Source organism: Narcine bancroftii, chromosome 4 (genome assembly GCF_036971445.1).
Source record: "Narcine bancroftii isolate sNarBan1 chromosome 4, sNarBan1.hap1, whole genome shotgun sequence".
NCBI lineage: Eukaryota > Metazoa > Chordata > Chondrichthyes > Torpediniformes > Narcinidae > Narcine > Narcine bancroftii.
The window spans coordinates 281,301,821-281,328,708 of record NC_091472.1 but is presented as its reverse complement, the minus strand read 5'-3'; the positions used below and the strand labels follow the sequence as shown (position 1 = coordinate 281,328,708).

The window sequence follows — 26,888 nt, the reverse complement described above, 5'->3', positions numbered from 1 at the left end:
TAAATGTACTATTCGAAGCTTAACACTGACGTTTCCATTTAAAGTATTCCCTTCATTCCCTAAAAGTCAAACATATGCAAGACTGAATATGCTAGAATCTGGAATAATACAGAAGGTATGAATCAATGGTCCCCAAACCTTTTGAACCATTGTCACTGACTACACCAAGATCAGCAGGGAAGAAGTTCAAGTGCAAATGCAGAAAATGAATTTTCAATGACATGGTTTTGCATGTTGTCAATCAGCTGGATGTAGTTTGGTGCTCTGTGGTTGCCAAGAAAATTCTCAACAATATCTTTAAATGCTTTCCAAGCATGCCCAGGCCCAAGACATCATTTCTATAGCAGCTGAACTGAGTGCATGTCCAGTCATGCTTGACTGACCAAAATAGCTTGCTTTTTGGGTAATATACTACTAGACTTAAAATATTGAAATAAAATTACAAAAATAGATTATATCTAAAAAAAACAGTACATGGTAGCAAAATTTTAAGATTAGTTCCGTGATCAGCACCCTAAAACCCATAAAATGCACCCAAAAGTGTTCAGGAAGCAAAATCTTCATCATCTAGTGTAGTCTTAAGTTCTAAAAGGAGCAATTAATTATCAGCCATTGATAATTCTAAAAGTCTGGATAGTGTGTGCAGGCAAATATAGAAGTCAAAGATATCCTGAAGGACTGATGCCGACAAACATGACTGCCTGTTCTTGCACTGAACTCATCGTTGTGTCCAGTCGTGGAGTCGTGATTTATTGAGGAAATCCAGGGCTCAGCAGGGAAGCATCAGTAAGTGCTTTCATTATTTAAATGTTGTTAATTATTTGTTAGTGTGCAGAAATTTGCTGATTAAATCTCAGCATCTACCTTAAAATTATCTGCAAGTTTCAACTCTATTTTATTGTCTATAAAATAGCTCAGAAGTTTGTCGAAGCAAAGTTTTTTTTAATACTTCCTTGTTTGTTGCCTATTTTAAATTGACAGTGTCACCATTTGTGAAACTAACAATTGTTGGTGAGACCTGCTTGCTCACAGTTGTTGGATACAGTTGTTCAACCACACAGAATCAGAGCAGAACTAATGTCAAGAAAAGGGAAGTCCATGTTACAGAGATTGCTAAGTATTTTGAGAGTAGCTTCCCTTGTGTCAGTAATAAGCACCATTCACTGGAAGATTTGGTTCCATATTCCAGGGCAGAATTTTAAAAAAAATAGAACTGGCTGATTCAATAACCGGTCTTTATTTATTGAGATTCTATATTTATTTGTGGAGAATTGGATAAGCAAGTTTGCGGATGATACAAAGATTAGTGGTGTTGTGGACAGTGAGGAAGATTACTGTAGATTAAAAGGTGATTTAGGAAGGCTGGAGGTGTGGGCTGAGAAATAGCTGATGGAATTTAATGCAGATAAGTGTGAGGTGTTACATTTTGGAAAGGCAAATCTAAATAGGTCATATGCATTAAATGGTAGGCTATTGAGATGTGCAGAGCAACAAAGGGATTTAGGAGTGATGGTAAATAGTACCCTCAAGGCTGATACTCAGGTAGATGGTGTGGTGAAGAAGGCATTTGGAATGTTGGCCTTCATAAATCGGAGTATTGAATTCAAGAGTAGGGAGGTTATGATGAAATTGGACAAGGCATTGGTGAGGCCAAAATTTGGAGTACTGTGTACAGTTTTGGTCACTAAATTATAGGAAGGATATAAACAAAATAGAGAGAGTACAGAGAAGGTTCACGAGAATGTTGACAGGATTTCAAGGTTTGAGTTACAGGGAAAGGTTGTGCAGACTAGGGCTTTTTTCTCTCGAGCATAGAAGATTGAGGGGGGACTTGATAGAGGTGTTTAAGATTTTAAAAGGGACAGACAGAGTAAATGTGGATAGGCTTTTTCAATTAAGAGTGGGGAAGATTCAAACTAGAGGGCATGGTTTAAGAATGAAGGGGGAAAATTATAAGGGGAACATGAGGGGAAATTTCTTTACGCAAAGGGTGGTGGGGATGTGGAATGAGCTTCCGGCAGACGTGGTCGAGGCGGGATCATTGGTTACATTTAAGGATAGACTGGATAGTTACATGGAGAGGAGAGGACTGGAGGGGTATGGACCGGGTGCTGGTCAGTGGGACTGGGAGGGTGGGGATTTGTTATGGCATGGACTAGTAGGGCCGAACTGGCCTGTTCTGTGCTGTAAGTGGTTATATGGTTATATGGTTACCTTCTTTCAAATATGACAACAAGCCATATCTAGAAGAATGCTGGATCAATTTAGGGTTGACCCCACAACCTCCCAATGTATCCATTCTCCTCCCAACAAACAATTGAAAGATAGTGATCTGAATAATTTTTACATTCACTTACCTTCTGTGCATGGGTGATCTAAATCCAAGCAAAATGCATTTCTGCCTCTTGCTTGTAGAAATTCAGCAACTTCGTATCCACAGCTAAATGCTAACCACATTGGTGCTGTTGCATTGCCTGGGATGAATTGTTGTGTGTCCAGCTTTTTTGACTGTGAAATAAGACCTGCCGCAACTTGCAGCATCAAAGAACAACTTTACATTATAGGACTAACACACAGAACAAGATTATTAAAAGTAATTGACGTCAGAGTTTATGCAAGCAGAATTCACTATTTTTCAAGTTACATCAAGTAAGTAGAAACAATTGCACCAAGTAATTTGATGGAAAGAGAGACAAATTTGTGTCTCCACATTGTCACTCCTATTTTTGGGTGTCATGATAACACAGCAAACCTCACAAAACTGCCCTTACACGTTATACAACAATCCAGCGAGACAATTCTCACGCACTTTGAAGCTGAAAACCTCCAAGCTGTCAGTAAAAAATCGTGTTCATCAAATAGATTCCCAAACTTCAGAGAGGGGCAAAGTTCCCAAGGCATTCCTTTGCAATTTACCTTTGAATGCTTTCAGGAGTGAACAACTATTCAGTCAATTTGCATTGTAATTAATATACATAATCACAAAAAGTCATAACTTCTCTTCTTCCTCTTTTGTGGGTAAGGATGTCTATCTGAAGACAGAATCAATAGAGTCTGCAATTGGCAAACATTTCACATGTGACTGTGCCAAATAATAAATTTGGACCGCTCTCAACTATTCAAGCACCTGAAGGAGTGCTGGATCATACATTACCAGTATTTACATTTGCACCCATTTACATTCTAATTTGTCACTGTAACAACATCAAGATTATAGTAGCCCGACATAGTGACCTGATAAGAGAAAAGTCGGTCATTTTGATCTTCAGGCCTCATTCCAACACTTCTTCATTATTATGAACCAAAAGAAGATTAATAAACTGCTGGAGTTGAAGTCATCATGATCGTTTTCAATATCCTTTGCAATGGCACCAGAACTTGTTCCCTACAATCATATAGTCATTGTAAGTTCATAGGATGAAATCTCTTTCCACAGGTATAAATGAATACACGGAAGCCACCCGAGCACATGGCCATCTGACTTGGAACTCCCTGCCTTCACATCAAGATATCTGTGTACAAGTTACTAATGACTAATGAGGCTACAACAAAGATCATTGGTCTCTCCTCAATTAGTTTTCAGTCTTCAATGCAGCTGCACAATCTGGCAATGTCCAACAGCTGACTTCAGACCTTTGAGGGTGATGGTAAAGAAGACACAGCTTTGCGACACCTTCAGCAACCTTACAGGTGAAGCACCTGGTCAAGATTGGTCAGCTGATCTTGGATAGACTTCCTCTTCTTGTTGAAGGCAAATCATGGTCAGAATCACCAACGTCACACCAATATTCTTGACTAACCACTGCCTGCTTTGTGTCTCCTGTCACCTACAGGTAGACCAGAAGTAAGGCAGGGGAATGTGGAACCTGAACATGAATTTGCTGTCCCCAGAAAATATAGAAAAAATAAAGGAGTATGCTGGTTGGAGAACCAGGAAACCCTTCTTTGATTCCTCTTGAACTGGTGGGAAATGACCAAGGAGAACATCGGGGGTTCTTAAACCTCAAAGGTGTTCATACAGCAAGACAGAAGCAGAGAGAATTAACTCCAGACTGACCTGCAGCAACTCCTCCTTCTGCAGTTGAGAGGGTGGATGTGAGGGAGAAACTCTGGCCAGATTATAGTAGCCCGGGATTATAGCAAGCAGGGTGTACTATTCACCTTCAAGATCTTCCAATCCAATGTTCGCACTGTGGGGCAGGATGAGACATGCTCGCGCTTATTCTTCCAAAAGGTTCACAGAAGGAGCTCTGTGATCCACAGCCTTAAGGAAGAAGACGGTTAACAACAGTACATGCAATTTGGGCATGTGAGAAAGTGGAAAAGTTTTGGGAAGATCTAAATCAGGTATTAAATAAAATCACAAAAAGCAACATACCAAAAAAATCCAGAGATCTTTCTTCTAAGTAACATAAGAAGTAAAGAATTAAACCTCAAATTGGATGAAGCACAAAAAAGATTTATTATGATAGCCTTAGCTGTAGCAAACAAATGTATAATGTCAACCTGGATATCAGAAGAGAACCTGAGAGTACAGCAATGGTACATAGAAATGAATAAATGTATTCCATTGGAAAAAATAACATATAATTAAAAAAATAAAGACACAGTATTCGAACAAATTTGGGAACCGTACATGGAACACAACAGAGAGGGCCTACCGCGGACCTCCACCCCCTAAAATGACAGAATGAGAAGACGACAAAATGAACTGACCCAGTGTGTAAAAGTAGATGACACAATTTTCTTGTTTATTTTCATTGTGTGATGACATTGTTTAATGGGTTTATTGTATTGTATATGTTTAACATTTAGTGGGTAGGGAGGGGTGGGAATGAGGGAGGGGGGGAAAGGGAAGAAAACGACACTGTGTATATTCAAGAGAGAAATGTTTGTGTGTAATTTGGTTAATATGGTTCATAGTGTGAATTTTTTTTTAATTTAAAAAAAAGAAAGAAGACGGTTCAGTCACATCCTTACTTGGGCATACGACGTTCAGAAGATCCTTTCAAACCGATCCGTATGACATTAAGGCAATAGACAGAATAGCCTCCATGAACTTCCTGTTCTCTATCATGGAGCTCTTAGATAACAGCAATCATCCAACTACCCTGGGGGAGCTAACGGATTCCATCTATTCCTTTGGGTTGAGTAAATCTCCCATAAGCCATGGCTCATGGCTGAGATGTACATGGCTCTGTAGGACTTGGTGGGCCCAGACCTGCTGGAAGTATACAATGGTATGCACCTGGCAGGCCATATCAGATTCCAAGAGGAAGGGGATCATACCATCATCTTCAAACAGAAGGGGGAGAAGGAGGATATCAAGAAATGGAGACCCACATCAATGTTAAACATTACCTACAAAATCCATTCCAAACCCATTGACAATTAAGTCAAGTCTATCCATGGTTCCAGGCAGAGAAATCTCTGACACCCTCATGCCTACATGCAGAAGAGGGTAGAAACCTGTCTGGTCAGCTTAGAACAGGAGAAGGCTTTTGACCAGATATCGCATATGTGCTCTCCAAAATGGGTTTTGAAGAGGGAATCTAAAATAGGATTAAACTGCTCTTTCTGAACATTCATAACACAGTCAAAATCAATGGGTGGAAATGGATAGCTTCCCCATCAAATTTGGACTCAAGCAGAGTTGCCTGCTCTCTCCAGTCAAGGGTGAAAGGTTGGATGTTTAAGGGGAACATTGGAGGAAACTTGTTCATGTAGTGAGGAGTGAGATTGTGGAACCAGTTGTCAAATGAAGTAGTGAACGTAGGCTCAATTTTGACATTTCCAAAAAAAAACTTGGATAGGTACTTAGATGGAAGAAGTATGGAGAGCTAGGATCTGGGTACAGCTCAATGGAACTAGGCAGAAGAACAGTTTGGCATGACCAGATTAGCTGAAGGGCCTTTTTCTGTGCTGTAGTGTCTCATGGCTCCATGGGTCAAATTCATTATGATCTGACTATAGGCAACCAGAAGAAACAGCATTTCTCCAGATTATGGTGCCCACACATAGTCACACAATACACAGTACATAAGAATCACAAATATAAATAAAAATATAATATAAAATTCAAATGTATAAATATTTTGGAATAATTTACTTATTTCAGTTATAAGAAACATAAGGTTTCATGATGCTATTCATCAAACTCACAGCCTGCAGGAAGAAGCTCTTTCCTCATTTTAATGCTCCTAGGCCCTTTTTCATGATGGTGGTAGGTCAAAGATGGATGCTAGAGATTCTCAGTAATTCTTTGAGCCTTATTTAAATTATGCTCCCAGTGAATATTGTCAGTAGAGGAATGGGAGATCTCGTGATCTTCTCAGCCACTTTTATAATCCTCTGCAATGACTTGGGATTTGAAAATTTGCAGCTGCCGTACCACACAATGATGTGACCAGGCAGGACACTTTCATTTGTGTTCCTGTAAAGTCTTGTCAATAGGTGGCTGGTGGCCTTGCCCTTCTCGGCCTCCTTAGGAAGTCTAGGCGCTGCAACACTTTCCTGTCTAATAAGGTGTTGTGGGTCCATTATAGGCACACCAAGGAACTTTATGCTCTCTATGACAGAGCTTCTGATGTGTAATGGGAGTGGACTGCCTTCGTCCTCCTGATGATCACAATGATCCCCTTTGTCTAGTCCAGGGGTCGGCAAACTTTTTAAAGCATCGACCTCTTCATAGAATCTTTGATCTCTCATCGACCCCCAAGCATCTAAAATAAATAAATAAATATATCTCTTTCCTCTCTCTCTCCCCTCTCATTGTGTAAAATGGGGGGTTCTGTTTAAAAAGAGGGGGTGAATGTAATGGTATGGATTGTATACGCTAATTGGCTCAGTCTGGCCTGCCCCCTGATGACACTCTTACCTGGACTCCTCCCCTGGGACCCAGGCCATAAAGGTCAGGCTACTTTTCCCTTCCCTAGTCTGGATCTGGCCCAGCTCAAGTCTTTTGTGCAATAAAGCCTATCATTCTCCTCAAGTCTTTGTCATTGCTATTATTGGGGCTACTGATAGTGCCCAACAATCTTTCACCACTTAGTTCACTGGCCCTGTATCACCAATTTTCCCCTCCATTTTATACTGGCAATCTTTCCTCTCCATGATCAGTTTTAATGAAGGGTCTCAACCCAAATCACCAACAGTTCCTTCCCCCTCTGCGCGTGGATGCTGTGTGGACTGCTGAATTTCTCCAGCACGTTGCATATTGCACTTGAGCCTGGAATCTACAGACTTCCTTGTTTAAATAAAGGAGTAATAACAACAGGTGAGAAGTCTTAGACAAAGAGGGAAAAAGGTAAAACAAAAGTAATATGCAGCAAGCAATTGAAGGACCGAAGATTTGTGCATTGGGGAAGTTACTGCAGAAGTGAATGAGATGTTTTAGAATGGAGGAAATGTGTAAACCAGTTCTGCAGCTAGGAAGAAAAAGTGGCAAAGATGGAGGTCAATCTAAATTGAAGACAAGACAGGCAAATGTGCTTTGATACAGACATGAAAGAATCGCTAGAGTTGAAAAAACAGTCAAACAACTAGGCCTGTCACAAGCAGGGCAGGAAGAGGGCTGTAAAATAGCTGGCAAAATATTTAACAATTGAAGCAAAGTCTAATGAAAATTCATTGACCTGAAACATTAAACCTCTTCCTTGCTCCACAGAAACTGTCTGATCTAGCCTTTTCGATTTTGTTCGAAACAAAATTTTAAATTTTACCTCAGTCCTGTTGCCACAGAGGGAACTCCATCATGAAGCCTCCAATTAAAGCATTTTTTTTAAATCAAAGAAACAACTCAAGGATAACATGTAAATTTTACCAAATTAGTCAACAAAACAAAATTTCTTGACAAGTCATCCTGCATAATCAATGTGTTTTTTTTTTTCGTTTGATAAAAGATACAGCATGGAAGATTACTCAACAAGCAGGTATAAAAGTTTGCTTTCGCTGTCAAACCTCCTGTCCAAGCTATTCTGTTATGCTGGAACTGAACAGTGTTAGACAATTCATCCTCACCCGTCTAAACCCCATGAACTGAAATTATTTTATAACAAAAAATACAAGCACTGACCATACAGAGTTGAAAATAACTTACGAGTAATACTTTTGTTTACTGCAGTCGCTGATTTTTACAGGAACAGGATATCTACATTTTACAAGCCCGTGTTCCTGCCCCCAGATTTCCTGGTGTGATGTAATTAGCACAGTTTGGTTGTCTGCTAGAGCCAGCAACACTAACACTGAGCTGGAAAGGAAGCCAAACCATCATGGCTGACGCTATTGGCTAGTAAATAGACAAGTGGATTCCCCAAAAATTCCAATCCCTAAAATTCTTCATTGGGTTGGTGTAGCTCATGCTAAATACAAGAACCAACCTCTTTGAAATGTTAAACTCTCTACTCTGCCGCACGTTAGAAATGTGATTGACCTCATTCTTTAACATCCTTTCGTTCCTGTTCTACAATAGGCTTTTCATATTTCCTACATTTTAAAGCCTCCATCATTCTCCAAGGTATTAACCTACTTTTCCCCTCAATCTAAGGCTGTATTCCAGCTGTTATTTCTTCTTTCATTTTTATCCTCTCACCTTGAAAACACTCCTTGGCCCCCTTTTCCTCTGACCCTGCTAGTTTGTCCCTCTTTAGAAAAAAATTGCATATTTCCTCTATGTCTGTTAAAGAAATCCTTCTCTTCATGTTTCATCAAGGAATCCATTATTATCCTATTCAAAGAATCTACTGCAACAGGCCTATTTTGCTGCCCTCAACAACCACAATGCTGAATGCAGTCACCATATATTTATCTTGCGATTATTTCCACCTTCTGAAGTCTAGTGCTAACTGCATAGAATTTGTCAGGTGATCAGCAGTTATCAATAACTATTTGGATGTGTTATAGGCTGTCAATTAACCCTCAGCCTGTGCAATGAGATTCACTGCATATTTCACCCCACTTCCAAAATTCACAACTGAAATCTATGGAACCAGAACTGAACACTGAAGTGGAATGTGTGAACTCTGCCTTCTATTGGGTTCATTTCTACCATAGAGATGAATTTCTAGGCACATGTCTGCATGACAGAAGAAAATCTTGCAAGTGGTGTCAAATATCAAGAAGCCCATTAGACTTGTGTGGAAGCACAAACATGCATTTATTAGTTGACAATTAACGGGCGGTATCTACAATGGTCTTCAGGTAAATTGGAGGTAAGGCAGGAAAACAGGGTTTATATCAGGACCAGTGGGGGCAGAGCCAAGAGGAGGGACCGGTCATCTAATCTACCCATAGACAGTGAATTCCAGTTCACTGCATTCACCCTTTCCTTCAGAAGAGAACCTGCAGGTGAAAACAGAGACCACATTCAGCAACACAAGCTTTTTACAATTATTTACAAGTTGGGTCTATCTGGGGGCCTTAGAACTAGTGGATTTTGCTCTTCCAGAACTTCCTGTGCCTCGTGTGGGTCGTGGATACTGGGACTCAAAGTAAGACTCAGAATCCAATGTTTACGTGGTCGGAACCATGTCGTCTGAAACCCTGTGTCGGGTATTTGGAGATTCCAGGCCTATTGTGGGCATTGGGATCTTAGTTCCTGAAGGTGCCAGGTCTCTGATCAAGATGGTGGACGGTGTCCTCCCTGCTATCCACATAGGCAAACATCGGGTTTGCGTGCAGTAGGTGCAATCTCTCTACCAGAGAATCTGTTTTTCTTCTCCTCACGTGCTTTTTCAGCAGGACTGATCCTGGTGTCGTTCGCCATGCTGGAAGAGTGATTCCTGATGTGGATTTCCTCACAAATGCAAACATTAGTTTGTAAGGAGTCACATTGGTCGCAGTGGAGAGAAGCGATCTTATGAAGTGGAGCGCAGTGGACAGAACCTCTTGCCAGTGTGAGTCTGCAAGGCCTTTAGACCAAATAGCTAACTTCAAAGTGTTCCAAATCCTTGCGTTCTCTTTTTTAACTTGTTCGTTCCCACAGGGGTTGTAGCCAGTCATCCTGCTTGAGGTAATGTCTCTTATGAGCAGGTTTCGATGTGGCTCTTTGCTCATAAATGATAAACCCCAAACAGGGTGAAAATGGAGTGCAGAGCTCTGATGACTATGGTGGTGGGTGTCTGGGCAGGGGATGGCAAACAGAAAAAGCAAGCATTCATCAATAACGTTAAGAAAGTACACATTTCCATTGGAGGAAGGAAGGAGCCCCTTGAAATCGACGCTGAGTCGTTCGAAGGGGCGGGAAGCTTTTATCAGGAGTGCTTTGTCAGGGCAGTAGAAGTGCAGTTTGCACTCAGTGCAGACTGGCATGACCTCGTCATTTCCCTAATGTCTTCAATAGAGAAGGACAGGTTGCGTACCTACACAAGGTGGGCCATGTGGGTGATACCTGGGTGACAGATCTCATCGTAGATTGACCGCAACTGGCTGGTGTGTGCAGCAGCACAGCTTCCTCGGGATAGGGCATCTGGAGGCTCTTTGAGTGGGTCTGGCCTATACATGACCTCATAGTTATAGGTGGAGAGTTTGATTCTCCGCCTTGTGATCTTGTTATTCTTTATCTTACCCCATTTTGTGTTATTGAACATGAATGCTACAGATCACTTATCAGTGAGCAGTGTAAATTTCCTGCCAGCCAGGTAGTGCCTCCAATGCCTAATGGCCTCCACAATGGCTTGAGCATCTTTCTCCACTGAAGGGGTTCAGAGCTCGTGGCCTTGTAGGGTGCAGGAAAAGAAAGCTACCTACCTGCCTGCCCACCGGGTTAAGGGTCGCGGCCAGAGCTATGTCGGAGACTGCTCTCCACCTGGAATGGTGCATTTTTGTCTACCGCATGCATGGAGGCCTTAGCAATATAGTTCCTAAAAGCCGCCTCGGCTTCACCCGATAATGGAGAAGAGGTTGATTTTCAAATGGGACGGACCTTGTCAGCATGATGAGGTACCCACTGGGCATAGTAATGAGAAGAAACCTAGGCACCTCCTTAAAGCTTTAATGGTCCTTGGGATTGGGAGCTCTGAGAGGGGGCACATACGCTCGGGGTCAGGGCCAATGATGCCATTCTCCACCATATAACCCAGGATAGCTAGATGTTTAGTCCAGAACATACACTTACTGACATTGTAGACGAGGTTCAGGAATTTGGCTGTGTGGAGAAACTTCTGAGATTGGCATTGTTGTCCTCCAGATTGTGCCCACAAATGGTGACATTGTCGAGTTAAGGGAAGGTAGAACTCATACTTATCTACCATTTCGTCCATCTGCCTCTGAAAGGCCGAGAGACCTTTCGTAATACCAAAAGGGACCCTCAAGAACTGATAAAACCATCCATCTGCTTCGAATGGTGTATAGGGACAGTCCTTGGAATGGGTTGGTAGCAGCTTTCAGGTCAATGGTCAAATAGAACCGGTGCTGCACAATTTCATTCACTGTGTCTGATATTCGGGGGAGGGACTATGCATCCAAGTGTGTGAAACAATTGATAGTTTGGCTATAGTCAATCATTAGCCTGGGCTTTTCTCCCCTTTTCATGACTACCACCTGGGCTCTCTATGGGCTAATGCTAGGTTCAATATTTTTTTTCTTTAAACAACCGCTGCAGCCAGTAGGTTAGCTTCCTATCAAACTTTGATCCACAATGCAATCAAGAATAATTCTGCAACCATATACTTTTCTTCATGTACATGTTAAACTCTCATCACATTTACACTGGTACTTTGCCTAGTACTCTGGATGCATTTCGTGCAACTAGAATATTAATAGAATCAGTGTTAGAAGAGGTAATTACAATATTATTTCTGTTGCATGAACACGAATGTTTGCTTCCATGGAGAAATCTCCAGTCTGAGGAGAACAGTGCAGCTAAACAACAGAAAAAGAGACACTAGGTTCCATTATCTATGACCATTATAATAGATGTAACAGTATACAGAAGAGTGACAGTACTGGACAAAATCAATATCGATTCATAAAAGGGAAATTATGTCTAACAAAACTAGTGGAATTTTTAGAAGATGTAACTTGCAGAATAGATGAGGGAGAATCAGTGAGGATGGTATATTTCGGCTTTCGGGAAGCTTTCAATAAGGTCCTACAAAAGGGAATGCATGGGAAAGCCACTGCCAATCCCCAGCAATGTCTTCCACTCATTGTGGCAGCACAGAGACGTACACTTCAGTAATGAATGGCTGCACTGCTCTCTCCAGCCAGTCCAAACCCAGTCTCTTTTCACAGGGTCAAGGGCAATTCTTTCCTATGGGAAAACCAGTAATGTGCATTGCTTGATGCCAGGTTGCTTGCATTGCCTCACACTGCCTGAGCAGATGTTTTCTTAAAAGTGCATGCCTTTTTGGACCAAGAACACAAAAACAAATCAGCTTTCTGCAGTATAGAACTCAACAGGGTACCAGAGTAACTCAACATTGCAATTACTCTTTCAGGTGCTATCACTTGTACCTTTTAAGAAATAAACATTTTTTTTCCAGTAAGCGTTTTAATTTTTTGGCATTTGGAGAAAAATTCCCCAAGGAATGTGAAAGAAGATTCTCCCCATTCAAGTATTGATCAACCATGCAGAAGCTAACACACAAATATGTGAGAAAAAAATGGGAAGATTAGCTTTGAATTGGCCAAAATACCCACTGAAAGGCATACCCGTCAACCTGCAGGTCACTGAAGCCCATTCCTTCAACTTCCTTGTTTAAAACAATTTGCCTCATCTAATATCTGCTTTTGCCCTGCATTCATTTCTTTTTCACAGATATATGAAGTCATCGATATGTATTTTTTGCAGTGAACAAAAATAGGAAAAATTGCTTGTTGTGTTTTAATATACGTTTTTAACCTATGGATAAATAGGATTATCATGAGGATTGAAGAGAACCAGAATAACACAATAAAGAAATGTTGCTGCAAGATTGCCTTTAACCTTTTGTTTTAGCTGTTTGTTTTTCAAGAGCTGGGCATCACTTCAAGGATTGCATTTATTATCTGTTCAAAGTGACTCCATAACGGAATTCAAATAGCTTTTCCTGATGGGACACAAGTTTGTCTCTCTTTCCATCAAAATACTTGGTGCGTGGCAAGTCAATTTGCACCGTCTAGATCCATACTGTGAAATTATCCATATTTCAGTGCAAACTGACAATTTCACTCTGAAGAGTGGCTAGTGCTGGAGATAAAGAATTGTACCTTGCAGTATTTTATTCTGAGATGTTTCCCTTCTCTTAATTTGTGCTGATGTTTGACTGTCGATGGTAGTTTTGGGTAGCCCAGAACACTTGAATTCGATAAAAATAACTTAGAATTCATCAGAAAGTTAAACTTAACATCATTTTAATACGATCGATTGTAATGTTCTCTTTAAAAACAAACAGGAATTTAGTTATTAACTGTGGGAATTTTATAAATGGCAGAGCATCATCCAAAAACTGCTGCATAGTAAATATTATAACACAAGAACTAAAGATGTTGGTTCTTATCTAAGGAGAGTGTTACTGATAAAGGGAAAGTCAGCATAATTTTCGAAATAGATCACTGAAATTCTTTGAGAACGCCACAAAATTATCTAATGGCCAAGAATGACTTGCATGTTCAGGAAACAGGGGAAAAGAATTATGCATTCTTTCACAGCACAAGCATGTGGAACTGTCATCTTGAAACAGAATTGATCTTGACAATAGAAAAATTCCCTAAAAACAGCACTCCAATACTTCATGAAGCCAGTCTCATCCATTCTAGATTTAACTAGTGTACAACAGAAATGAAATTATTGACCTTGGTATGTTGCTAAGAGTTTAACATACCTGAAAAAAACTAATATTGCCTTCACTTGCTTTTCATAGAATTTTACTGAATGAAGATGCCAACGGAGCAAATTTCATCCAACAATTTGCATATCTGGGCAGCACCATTACTCCACCCATCACTTCTGCCCTCACCGACGATGTCACTTCCGGCTTGGTCCTCGAACCATGTGGCAGCCAACGTGCTCACCACAGGTGCTGCCATCTTGCACCGGCCAACTTCAACCCTCACTGAACTCATCACTTTCCCCCGCATTTATGATGTCACTGCCAGCTGGATCGCTGAACCACAATGACACCATGTGCGTCCCCTGGGCACAGTCATCGTGGGCTGGCTGAACCCAGCTCACCAACCAGACGTGGTCAACACATGCATTTATGAATCTGCGCACTTGTCGCACACTATGTTCCAAAAGATGCCCACCAACTGCTACTTGCCACAACCGACTGGAGACGCAACTCGGACCCCGAGGTGGTCCAAGCGTCCACCACATTAATGGAGGACATACCCCATGGACTCGGGCACTCAATGTTGGGCATTGCTGTCAACAGGAAGGTAATAAAATGCCTGTTTGATAATGGTAGCACAGAGAGCTTCATGCACCCGAATGTGGTCCAGATGCTGACGCTCAAAGTGTACCCAGCAAACTTCACTATCGCCTTTGTGTCCCAGGACCACTCCATCATGACACTGGGGTGCTGCTCTGTGAACCTGACAGTGGGAGGGGAGACATACCAAGGGTTCAGGCTACTGGTCATGCCCAAGCTCTGCGTCCCAGTTATCCAAAAACTAGACCTCCAGTGCCACCTCCACAGCCTCACCCTAGCCTTCGGTGGCCCACTCACCATCCACAGCACAAAGCCCAGCGACTGCCTCCAGCCAACTTGCGGACTGTCCACCTTATGGGTACCCCTCCATGCCTCTATCTGACACTGGACTGCAAGCCCTTAGTGGGCAAGAGCAGGCACTACTGGGCAGCAAACAGGGCCTTTATCAAGGCTGAGGTATGACGGCTTCTGGCGGAAGGAGTAATAGAGCCTAGAACCAGCCCATGGAGAACTCAAGTTCTTATCGTCAAAGGGGCAGCAAACAGAGGAAGCTCATCAACTATCGACTATAACCAGACCATCAACTGGTACACCCAGCTGGAAGCCTACCCACTGTCCTGCATCACCGACATAGTCAATGAGGTAGCCCAGTACAGGGTTTTCTCCATGATTGACCTGGTCAGCCTACCACCTGCTCCCTATCCATGCCCAGGATAAGTCCTATACTGCCTTTGAGGAGGATGGACGCCTTTACCAGTTCCACCGGGTCTCGCTTTGGGTCACGTGGAGTCTCTGTATTCCAGCGGGAGATGGACCACATGGTAGACCAGCACAATCTAAGAACAACCTTGCCGTATCTAGACCACAATGCCAATCTGGAGATATTCCTCCAGACACAGAGGTACTAAACCTCACATGGAGAAATGCATGTTCAGCACCACCTGCCTCACCATCCAGGGATGCATCATGGAACATCAGTCCAGACCCCTAAGAGAAGCATCCCCTGATGGAACTGCCCCTCCCCCACACACCCAATGATCTCCGCGGGTGCCTAGGGCCCTTCTCCTACTATTCCCAATGGGTCCCCTGGTTCTCAGCAAGGTTCACCCACTGACCCAAGTCACCACCTTCCCCCTCCCCACCAAGATGCAAGCGGCCTTCGCCCACATCAGACAGGACATCGCCAATGCCACAATGCATCCGGTGGATGACACCACCCCATTCCTGGTGGAGTGCGATGCCTCTGATGTTGCCCTCATTGCCCCCTCAACCAAGGAACAGACCAGTTCTATAGGTCCATCCCTGGTTCAATGCTCGGGCACAGCCATTGAAAAGGAGGCCCAGGTGACTGCGGAAGCAGTCCGCCACTGGTACCTCTACCTAGCAGGCAGGAAGTTCACCCTTCTCACAGACCAGCACACAGTGGCATTCATATTCAGCACCACCCACAGAGGCAAGATCAAAAACAAAAAGATCTCACTCTGGAGAGTCAGGCTGGCCACTTTTAGCTATGACATCTGGTTTAGGTTGGGGAAGCTCAACGATTCCCCCGATCCCCTGTCCCGGATCTGCACAAGTGCGGAGTCCAAACACCTTCAGGCGCTGCACAACACCCTTTGCTACCCAGGTGTCACGCACCTGTAAAACTTCATAAAATCCAGGAACCTCCCCTTCACCGTCCAAGAAGTCCAGAGCATGACTGAATTCTGCAGTGACTGTGTGGAGTGCAAGTAGTGCTTCTTCCACCCAACACAGGCCCACATAATAAAGGCCACTCAGCCCCTTGAGCATCGACTTTAAGGGACCACTGCCTTCCACGAACAAGAATGTCTATTTCCTCTCGGTCATAGAGGAATTCTCCCATTTTCCCTTCACTATCCCTTGCCCTGATACCTCCACTGTCTCCGTTATCAAGGCGCTGGCAAAGATCTTCTCCACATGTCCGGATACCCAGCATTCATCCACAGTGTCCAGGGGTCCAGCTTCACAAGTGAGGAGTTGGACCAGTACCCGACGGCGCAAGGCATCATGGCTAGTCACTCGACTAGCTACAACCCCAGGGGCAACAGGCAGGTTAAATGTGAGAATGGATTGACTGGAAGGCAGTCCTCCTGGCCCTGAAGTCGAAAGGATGGCCCACCAACTATTGACAAGGGGCCTTTCCCGAAGCGCTTCACGTCATACGGTCACTCTTATGTGCCAATCTGACCCCTCACGAATGCCTTTTCTCCTTTCCTATGAAGTCAGTGACGGGCGTCTCCCTGCTGGCATGGCTGTTGTCTCTGGGACCAGTACTCCAATGTAAATATGTGAGGACCTACAAATCTGACCCTCTGTTCAAGCAGGTGCACTTCCTCCATGTGAACCCAAATTACACCTACGTCATGGATATAGGATGGATGTGAGGACACTATCTTGACCAGGGACCTGGCACCAGCAGGGGTCCAGCCCACTCTCCCTGGGCACCCCTGGCCCATCCAGGACCCCCCTGGAGCCAACACCCTCTCCCCGCCTCTCCACAGGGTCCCACTCTCTGCGGACCCGCCCCACACCTACACCCCTGCACGTCCAGATACCCTCATTCTGCCAGACACCATCCCGCTCATGTCACAGGCCGCCCTGACCACCCTGGACCCAATCGACCTTCAGGCAGCCCTGCCCTCACTGTCCTTTGACCAGGAGCCCGTCTACGATGGCCTCAGAGGAAAAATCTGACCACGTGAATTTGTAAATATCCTTTCATCTATTTGGTACTATGCGGACACCATCCCCACCAAGGACTCATTTTAAGAAGTGGGTGAATGTGGTGATATAACCATTACACTGGCCACACTCTTACTGGCTTATTGCAGGGGGCAATTACTGTACATGCATGTAGGCAAACTGGGAGGCTGGGCCCACCTGCCCACTGTCAATCATCAGCCCATATAAAGACTTGTGCGGGCCCCTTTGGTAGTCAGTCAAGCACATGGAGCAAGGAAGGTATAGAGAACTTGTATGTGTACAAGTTTAAGTTGATTAAAGGCTGTTGTCTATGAGCTTTGTGTCTGAATTCCTCGCACAGCAGTGCTCACAATTTATTTCACCCTAAAACCTTTCTATGGGTATATTGAGAGGCATTAAGGGACACCGGTTAGGAAGACTTACAGACATGAGATACATGCCATACTTCAAACAATGCAGTTATAGAAAGTAATTGTCTAATTGGTACAAGGCTATTATCTAGAGGCTGCGAGAAAGTGCAACCTGAAGTAAGAGTGCAGTAAACATAGACAGCTTTGTACATCAGAGCAGGCAGAGAGACAGTTATAGTCTCACTGCAGCTCCTCACATTATGGCTGGTAATGTTACTAAGAATGGACTGTCTTTCATCAGCATGGGCTTACAACATATTTTCTTTAGGGACCCCTCACCCTGGTCCAATTCTGAAAATTGTTCTTTTGTTCTGCACAACAAATTTTCATCTTCATTGACCTCAAAATAACTCTTCAATTCCTACCCATTGTCAGCAATTATCCTCGTCTTTTGTGTCTTTTTCTAGACCAGCAGCCCCAGTTACTTCCCATTGGCTATGTTGAACTGAAAAGATGACCCTGAACAAGCTCCACAGAGGAGATTAGTGACTGCAAGATCTTTTTCTGTTTATTGAACTGTTAAATAGACAGAATTAAATGCAAATTGAGTTGATTGCTTCATGGAAGGATTGCATTTTGGATCATCGAAGAATGTTGTAGCAGGCATGAATTTACTCATGTCAGCCCAGTACTTCATAATCACTGTCTGACAGGACACACTACAAGCAGTCATATCAGAGTAAAAAGCCTTGGAACAGTCCAAAAAGAGAGAAGGTCAGAGGAAATGTCTTGCATCTTAAAAGGTACAGCAGGAAAGAGGAAAGGCCCATTGTTTACAGCGAATCAGTGTAGAGGTCAGAATGCCAGGCAGTGTGAAAGCAGAGATACAATGATGCAGAGCTTTAAATCCAATATTGTAGCCATTGTTTCAACTAAATTCATGTACCAAATGCAATATCCACTTTATTACCATACTTACACAAGTTATGAGCTATGAATTATACTGGTTACAGTTATTTATTTGTTCTCTCTCCCTTTTATATTTTGTCATTTTATAGTTTTGCTTTGCTCTCTTCTGATATGTTATTTATACTTGTTAGTGCGCTGGGTAGGTCACGTCTCCAGAATGGAGGACCATCGCCTTCCCAAGATCGTGTTATATGGCGAGCTCTCCACTGGCCACCGAGACAGAGGTGCACCAAAGAAGAGGTACAAGGACTGCCTAAAGAAATCTCTTGGTGCCTACCACATTGACCACCGCCAGTGGGCTGATATCGCCTCAAACCGCGCATCTTGGCACCTCACAGTTCGGCGGGCAGCAACCTCCTTTGAAGAAGACCGCAGAGCCCACCTCACTGACAAAAGACAAAGGAGGAAAAACTCAACACCCAACCCCAACCAACCAATTTTCCCTTGCAACCGCGTCTGCCTGTCCTGCATCAGACTTGTCAGCCACAAATGAGCCTGCAGCTGACGTGGACATTACCCCTCCATTAATCTTCGTCCACGAAGCCAAGCCAAAGATATGTAACTGGGAAACTGCAACAAGGAAGACTTTCATTGAATATCACTGTCATAGATAATTATGTTGTACTTGTATATGGGACATTAAACTCATCATTCAAATCTGTATCAAGTTTCACCTGCCTAGTTTAGTAAACAAATAGCAATCCAGAATATGTAAAAGAATACATTCAAAATTATGAACCCTATTGTGTTAAGGCAATTCTTGGAGAACATGTTCTAAGACTCGATGTGTATTATGCCTACATGGCAAATTAATGATAGAGAGTTTAACATCATATAGATTGCACAACATACATTTGCATTGAAATTCTTACTTGTTGTAGCTGAACAGGGTATTTTGTTAAAAAGCTGTATTAAACTAAATTAATAAGCGATAATAATTGAAAAAAAAGGAGTTCATAAATATTCACTGTTAACCACAGTGCAAGAAAAGTGTGGCTCGACAATAATGCAGACAGCTCTTTTGTGGTGTCGGAACATTTCCTAATTCGGGAAAGGAGTGGTTCAGGAGTCTGTTAGCCTTTAGAAAGAAATTGTTCCTGAACCTAGAGATGTTGGACTTCAGGTTTCTGTACCTTCTGCCCAAATATAGCGGTGGGGAGAGGTTGTATCAAGGTAATGGAGGTCTTTTCTTGAACCAGTGCCTCTCAAAGGTGTCTTCAATAGATGGAATGTTAAAGCCGGCAATGGACCTGGTTCTGTTTGTTACCTTCTGCAGCTTTCTGTGTTGAGCACTTGAGTTACCAAACCAGACTGTGATTCAATATCATGCCAAATTTCCTCAGACTCCTTGGAAGGTCGAGGCATTGGTGTGCCTTCATCACAAATGGCTCAATCTTCTGGCTCCAGGAGAGGTCTTCTGAAATATAAACTCTCAGGAGCCTGAAGGTATTAATTCTTTCACTCCCATTAATATGGACAGGAATGTGGTACTCATTCCTTTCTCCACCCTACCACCCCCCCCCCCCCCACCGAGCTTCCTAAAATCAACAACAAGCTCTCTTTGGTCTTAGTGCCACTGAGTGTAAGATTGTTGTTCTGCCACCACTCAACCAGATTCTCCATCTCCATCCTGTATTCTGATTCATAATTTCCATTTTTGGGGGGGCCAATAGCACTGGCATCATCAGTAGATTTATTGATTGCATTGGAGCTGAACTTAGATAGTGATGAGTATACAGGGATATCGAGCAGGGGAGAACATGCACAGCTTTGGATGCCCCTAAGTTGATGGTCAATGTGGAGATGGTGATATTGCCAATCTGCACTTATTGGGGTCTGCCACAGATGTAGTTGCAGAGGGATGAACAGAGTCCCAGATCCCTTAGTTTGGCCACATGTTTTACTGGTATGATAGCTTCAGAGGTGGAAAGTGCAGAGAAAAGCCTGATGTTCAGGGTGCATAAATTCATAAATATAATAAAATGACAGAAAATCTGAATGAATTGTCAAATTTATTGCAAGGCTGCATTCCCTATTTAAATAGGAGGCAGTTTAGGGTATGTTTAGCAAATGGTTTGTATCAATATGGTATAACAACTGATACTTTGTTGTACCTAGACAATGTAGTTTAATTAGGAGTTCAGTGAAGGATGCTCGGTTTTACAGCTGTGACCCTATTTATTTACTTGTGGAAGCAGCAACATAAAGAACTCTCAGACGCGGGGAGGAGTCACGTGATGGAGTAGTGGCCGGACGGTGAACTCCAGCCCTCTCCAGAAAAGTCGGGAAAAACAAAGGAAAACACAAAGGCACAGAAATAAAAGTTACAGAAAAGTGAGTATAAAGGTGGAAAGAAGATGGCGACAAAAAAAGAAAAATCGAAAGCAACGGTAAGAAGAGAGGAAGAGAAGACAAAGGAGGAAAAAGGTGAAGGCCTTACCTGTCCGAAGAGGCCCGCTGCGGAGAGAGAAACCCGCTCCCTCAGGTCGGTAAATAATGGACTACAAAAATGCCTCGCAGAGCCGAGTAAAAGTGCGCAACCGCGCATGCGCGAGGAATCGCGCATGCGCGATGCGAATGAAAAATACACACCGACGGGAGGGGGGACCAGCTGGGGAGTCGATCTCCACAGCCGGCAACGACAGCTGCAGAACACCTGCAGCAAGAAGAGACCACAAAAGACAATAGAAACAAGAAAGAAGAGAAGGAAAGGGCAACAAAGAAACAACAGATGGCCAACCCAGAGGAAGAAGAAGAGGAAGAGGAAGAGTACAGTGAAATAGAAGAAGAAAAGAAAGGCAAGATAAAGGATATACTTTCTCTTATTAAAGGATACATGGAGTCATTTAAAGAATGACAAACACAGGAATTTAAGGATTTAAGAAAAAGAATAAACAACACAGAAGAGAAAATGAATAAAATAGAGATGACCTTAACAGAAATGGGAAAGAAAATGGACAAGATGGAAGAGCGGGCAGTAGCAGCAGAAATGGAGGTAGAAGACTTAAAAAAGAAATTGGAGAAATCTAATAAAAAAACTAAAGAGACACAAGAACTACTAGCTCAAAAAATAGATACAATGGAAAACCATAACAGAAGAAATAACATAAAGATAGTGGGCCTTAAGGAAGATGAAGAAGGCAAGAATATGAGGGAGTTTATAAAAGAGTGGATCCCTAAGACACTAGGATGTCCAGAACTACAGCAAGAAATGGAAATAGAAAGGGCACATAGAGTATTGGCCTCTAAACCACAACCACAACAAAAACCAAGATCTATTGTAGTAAAATTCCTAAGATATACTACAAGAGAAAAGGTACTGGAGAAGACAATGGAAAAAGTAAGAGAGGGCAACAAACCACTGGAGTATAAAGGGCAAAAAATCTTCATTTATCCAGATATAAGTTTTGAACTCCTAAAGAAGAGAAAAGAGTTCAATACAGCAAAGGCGATTTTATGGAAGAAAGGGTATAAATTTATACTAAAGCATCCAGCGGTATTGAAAATATTTATTCCAGGACAACAAAACAGACTATTCTCGGATCCAGAAGAAGCATGAAAATTTGCAGAACAATTACAAAAATAGACTGAGGGAGGAAGACGGGTAATGAGAGTTAAAATGATCACGATTGATATGTATGTGGGTAAAGACAAAAATAGACTGAGGGATGAAGACGGGTAATGAGGGTAAAAATGATCACGATTGATATGTATGCGGGTAAAGAGGTATAAGAGTGAATAGAGACAATGAGCATACATGAATGTATCTGTACTTAGAGGAAAATATAGATAGTATAGACAAGAATTAATAAGGGAAGGTAATGGAATAGAGAGAATAAGGAGGGAATTAAAAGAGTGACCTTTGTGACATATGAAAAGTGAAATCTTTTCTGGGGGAGGCGGGGTGGGGGGAAATAGCGGTCACTGCAAAATCAGTTGACGCTTGCGAGTGGATTCGCAAATCCAGATGGAGAGGGGAGATGTGGTTGTCCGACAAGGGATAAAGGACAACTCAGGAGGTGAAGGGGAGATTGGGGATAAATAAGATATAAATAGGAGAATAAGGAAAATGTTGGATGTTGTAGGAATGTTGTCTTATAAAGAGTTGAAAATAAGAAAACAGAAATGGAAAAGGAGGAAAGGTAATGATGGAAAAACGGAAAGAGAAGATAAACAAAATATAAAAGGGCTACGCTGAACTATATGTCTTTAAATATTAATGGAATACATAACCAAATTAAAAGGAAGAAACTACCAAATTTAAATGAATAAATGTATTCCATTAGAAAAAATAACATATAGGTTAAGAAATAATATTGAAATATTCGAACAAGTATAGGAGCCTTACATTAAATACAATAGCGAAAACCTACCGGGGACAAACATTACCTAAGTTGATGGAAGGAGAAGGAAAGAAAAGAATGGACTCAGTCGAATTTCTGGTGTAATTTTGTTGAATGACAACATTGTCTGACTGGCTTAATGCAACCTAGATTGTATACCTAAAATGGATGAGAGGGGGGGTGGGGGGCTGGTTTGGGAGGAAGTGGGGGGGGGAGAAAAAGTCACTGTATATGTGTGAAAAAGAAATAGTGTATATCATGGCTAATGTGATTTATGGTGTGAAAAATAAAAAATTTAAAAAAAAAGAACTCTCAGATGCAAACACCACACACATTGAATATTTAAATTTCTTTCCCAAAGTTTCATCAACTTGTTCTTATTCCAAAGTTATGTTTACACCATTCTCTGCCAAAAAAAACCACAACCATTAAATGATCACTTACTGGCAAATTAAAATAAAATGTACTTTTTCATTTTATTCTTCGTTACTGAAGATTTCCCAAGTATTGTGACTATTAAAAGCACTGCATGGGAAAATAAAGATCTGAACAAATGCAGGCTTCCAAGGGTTACAGCTGAAAAATTGCAGTCCAGATTCTATAAATGTTTCTTTTTCCTTTGGGCTTTTCTCAACATATCACTGTGGGAAAACATTTATATCAAAAAAATCTCCCAGTGATCCAGATGTTACGCAAGGCTTTGGATTATCTTCACTTTACCTATACTTCACAAATTAAAGTTACACTTTATAGGTGTTATCAAAAGGATCGAAACCCCATTCAAATACTTTCAAATAATTAGCCAGCCCTCTTGTGAATGCTGGGATGAATTTAAACTTCTAGCAACAGATGGTTCTCCACAGGAAGAAAATAAAAAAATAGTTCTGTTGAAAAATACATTTGCATTTGTTTTTTTTACTTTAAATGTGCCATCACTTGTATATTTTTTACCTGTACTTTGAGGTCACTCTGTATGTTTGCTATAAACCTATGTGGGTTTCTATTATGCCTCCAAGGCTAACTGTTCAAGATTTGTGTCTTTGGTTTTATTAGCTTGCTCAAAGTAAACTCAACCTTATCATTCAATGTCAGGTTCAGTGACCAATGACCCAATGGGTTGCAACCATCAGCCAACCACAAATCCTCAGAATAATAAAGTCTGAGAAATACTATGGGCTAATTTATCAGGACATCTGTCAGGCTGCAGACACTCTAGTAGCTCGCCAATGTTTTCCCAGGTTCCTCAGAGGCCTTCAGCTATATATCTCCTTTTTGTGTTTATTAAATGCTTGTAAGCAGTTTTACATGGATGCTCTGAAAGAGAGCCTATTCTTCGGATTACTGAGAAGTGACCAAGAAAGCCTAAAGAAACTGTTGCATAAGGCCCTCTTTGTTCCAGAATTAAAACTATTCCTGTTAAAAATATTATTGCAACAAAAGAATGAAAACCATAAACATCAAACCTAACTACAAATTGTTCCCAAAAAAAGGCATTAAACAAAACAACAAAATGTTTCCCATATTTTGTTTCAAAATACAGGTATACCCCACTTTACGAATACTCAAATTCCAAATATTTGCTTCTATGAAGAAAGCCGTGTTCACTTTTACAAAAGATTTTTCACTTTTACAAAAAAAGCCAGCCATTATAGAGGCTGCGCAAACACCTCGAGCAGCTCTTTCCCTGGGAACTACACCCCGCATCAAGGCTTTGAACCATGTCTGTGAGTATCTGTGTATTATCGGGATTTAGATTGTGCATCCATTAGCAGAATCTGTCCCAAGGTATTGGAAAAGCCTAAGATTGCTTGTAAGGGTGTTACACTTACTGTAAAACTGGACATAGTTGTGTTTGGATCATGGGGAACGAAATAAAGACATTGTGGATGCACTGAACATGCCTGTGTCCACCATTCATACTGTTTACACGCAGAGATAAAAAAAACCTTGAAAGTTGCTTAAGTTTCTATTGGTTCTGCTAGCAACAAAGTTATCTCCTTAAGTCAACATCCAAGTAATGGAGAAAATGGAAAGTTTATTGCTTGAGTGGATTGATGGGTGTACAAAACGTAGTGTTCCATTACACTTAAGGAGAAATCAGTTTCTCTTTTTCATAAACTGAAACAGAAAGCACTGGATGAGAGTGTTGCATAAGTGGAATTTAAAGGTAGTCATGGGTGGTTAGATCAATTTTTGAGGCGAAGGCAGCTTCATAGGTTAAAGATTACTGGAGAGAGTGCTTCAGCTGTTACTGAAGCTGCCAAAAAGTTCCCAGAAGAGCTGAAGAAAATAATCACAGAAGGTGCTTATTTTTTATAAGCAAGTGTGACAAAACTGCAATTTATTGGAAAAAATTGCCAAGCAAGACATTCATTTCAATGAAAGAAGATTTGGCTAAGGGATACAAGGTCAGGTTTACCCTAATTCCTGTTATTAATGCCGCTAGACCCTTTTAAACTGCAGCACCTGGGTATGCCTCCTAGGACCGAGTTGCAATTACTGGGGCAAAGATGCTGGAGGCACCTTTAAATCACAGGGGGATTGACCCATCAAATCGCAAACCCAGCGATTGAAGGGGACCCCCGCAATGACGTATCATGCACTTACCGGAAGTACTGCTGGATGTTCAGATGCCAGCTGCCCAGTACCGCACGCACGCAAGTGCTGACATCACTGACATCACAACCAGGTCGGATATTTTCCTGTTCAAATCGCTTGTGGACGTGACCTAAGTAAGTTTAACTGGGTTCCCTGACCACCTATGAGGTAGGTCAGGGACCCAGTTGGATTTGACGAGGTTGACCAGGTCGGACTCTTTCTAACCGCCGCGTAACTGGGCTGCTAACCGGGCAAATTGCCCAGTTAACCCCATTTTACACGGCAGTTTTAAAGAGCTGACTGATAATCCTGTTCTTCGGCCTTTACTGGTGTGCCATTCAGAAAGACGTTGATATACTTCCTATTGTGTTTTGTTCACATCTAAGCAGTTGAAACACCCAAGTGATTTTCTCATGAGTGGATACATTAGTCTGCTTATCTACTTGGCATTACCGAGTATAGTGGTACATTTGTGCTGTTTTCTTACTGCTGAGTATGACATCGATGATACAACCTTGTGACCAAAGCCTAATAGCTACAATTAAGCCTTACTACATGCAAAGTGTGATGCATTTTCTTGTAAGAGCCATTGACAGAGAGGGCAACTCTGAAGCATCTTTGCAAGGGATCTGGAAAGACCGCAATACAAGATTGTTAATCAGCAACCCTGGATTTGCTCTCAATGGGCTTACAGTCTCAATGAGAAATGGCATTTGAAGGAAACTGTGTTCCAAAGCAATGAACGATTTTAAAAGCTTCAAACCAACAATAAAAACAGAAATAGTGAATCTGGTGAAGGAGGTTGGGTTTGTGGAAGTTGACAAAGATGTTGAAGAGGTTTTGGCATCCTATGACCAAGAACTGGCAGATGAAGACCTGATGCAATTGCAAGAGGAAAGGATATGAATCAAACCCAAAAGCAATAGTGATTGGCCCAAAAGTGAAGTCGTCCAGGAACTGAACATGAAGGAACTTGCCATAATTGACAGTACTGCAATAATTGCAGAGAAGTAGGACATTAAATTTGAAAGGGCACATACATTTGGGCAACTTTGTTGGATATTTCCAGTGCCGACAAAGAACTGTATGATAGAAAAAGTGTGTGGCTAAGCAGTCAAGCATATTGTCATATTTCAAGCCTTCTACACCAACCACATCAGCCACAGCAGATGACGAACCTCAACCTTCGACATCAAGGCAGACAGATATAGAAGGTGCAGATATTAGTGACCTAATGGATTCAGACAATGATGAGATGTTAATAGATGATCAAATTCCTCTCTCTCCTACATCCCAGTCTCCTGAACCTCCCAACACTGCAACTTCAGAAGACTACACTGTACACACATTATTTCTACCTTATATGCTGTGTATTAATCATATTATTCCTGCTTTTAATAAATGTTAGTGTTATTTTATGTGTTATTTCATATGAATGGTTAGCTTATTTTTTGGGTCTGGGTATGCTCAAAAGTTTTCCCATCAAAATCAATGGTAATCACTTCTTCACTTCATGTCATTTTGGTTTACAAAAGGTTCCGTAGGAATGCTCT

At 42.0% G+C, this 26,888-nt stretch overlaps 1 protein-coding gene across 5 annotated transcripts in view; it reads right to left on the bottom strand.

Moving 5' to 3' along the window:
- The window catches only part of nckap5l (NCK-associated protein 5-like), a 538,388-nt gene extending 535,825 nt beyond the window's left edge, over window positions 1-2,563 (bottom strand). For all 5 annotated transcript variants that reach the window (XM_069935206.1, XM_069935209.1, XM_069935208.1 and 2 more), the window contains exon 1: window positions 2,358-2,563. In XM_069935206.1, the coding sequence (XP_069791307.1) occupies window positions 2,358-2,368 (11 nt within the window). In that variant the 5' untranslated portion in view covers window positions 2,369-2,563. The remainder of the gene's footprint in view (window positions 1-2,357) is intronic.
- Window positions 2,564-26,888: the final 24,325 nt, after the last annotated feature.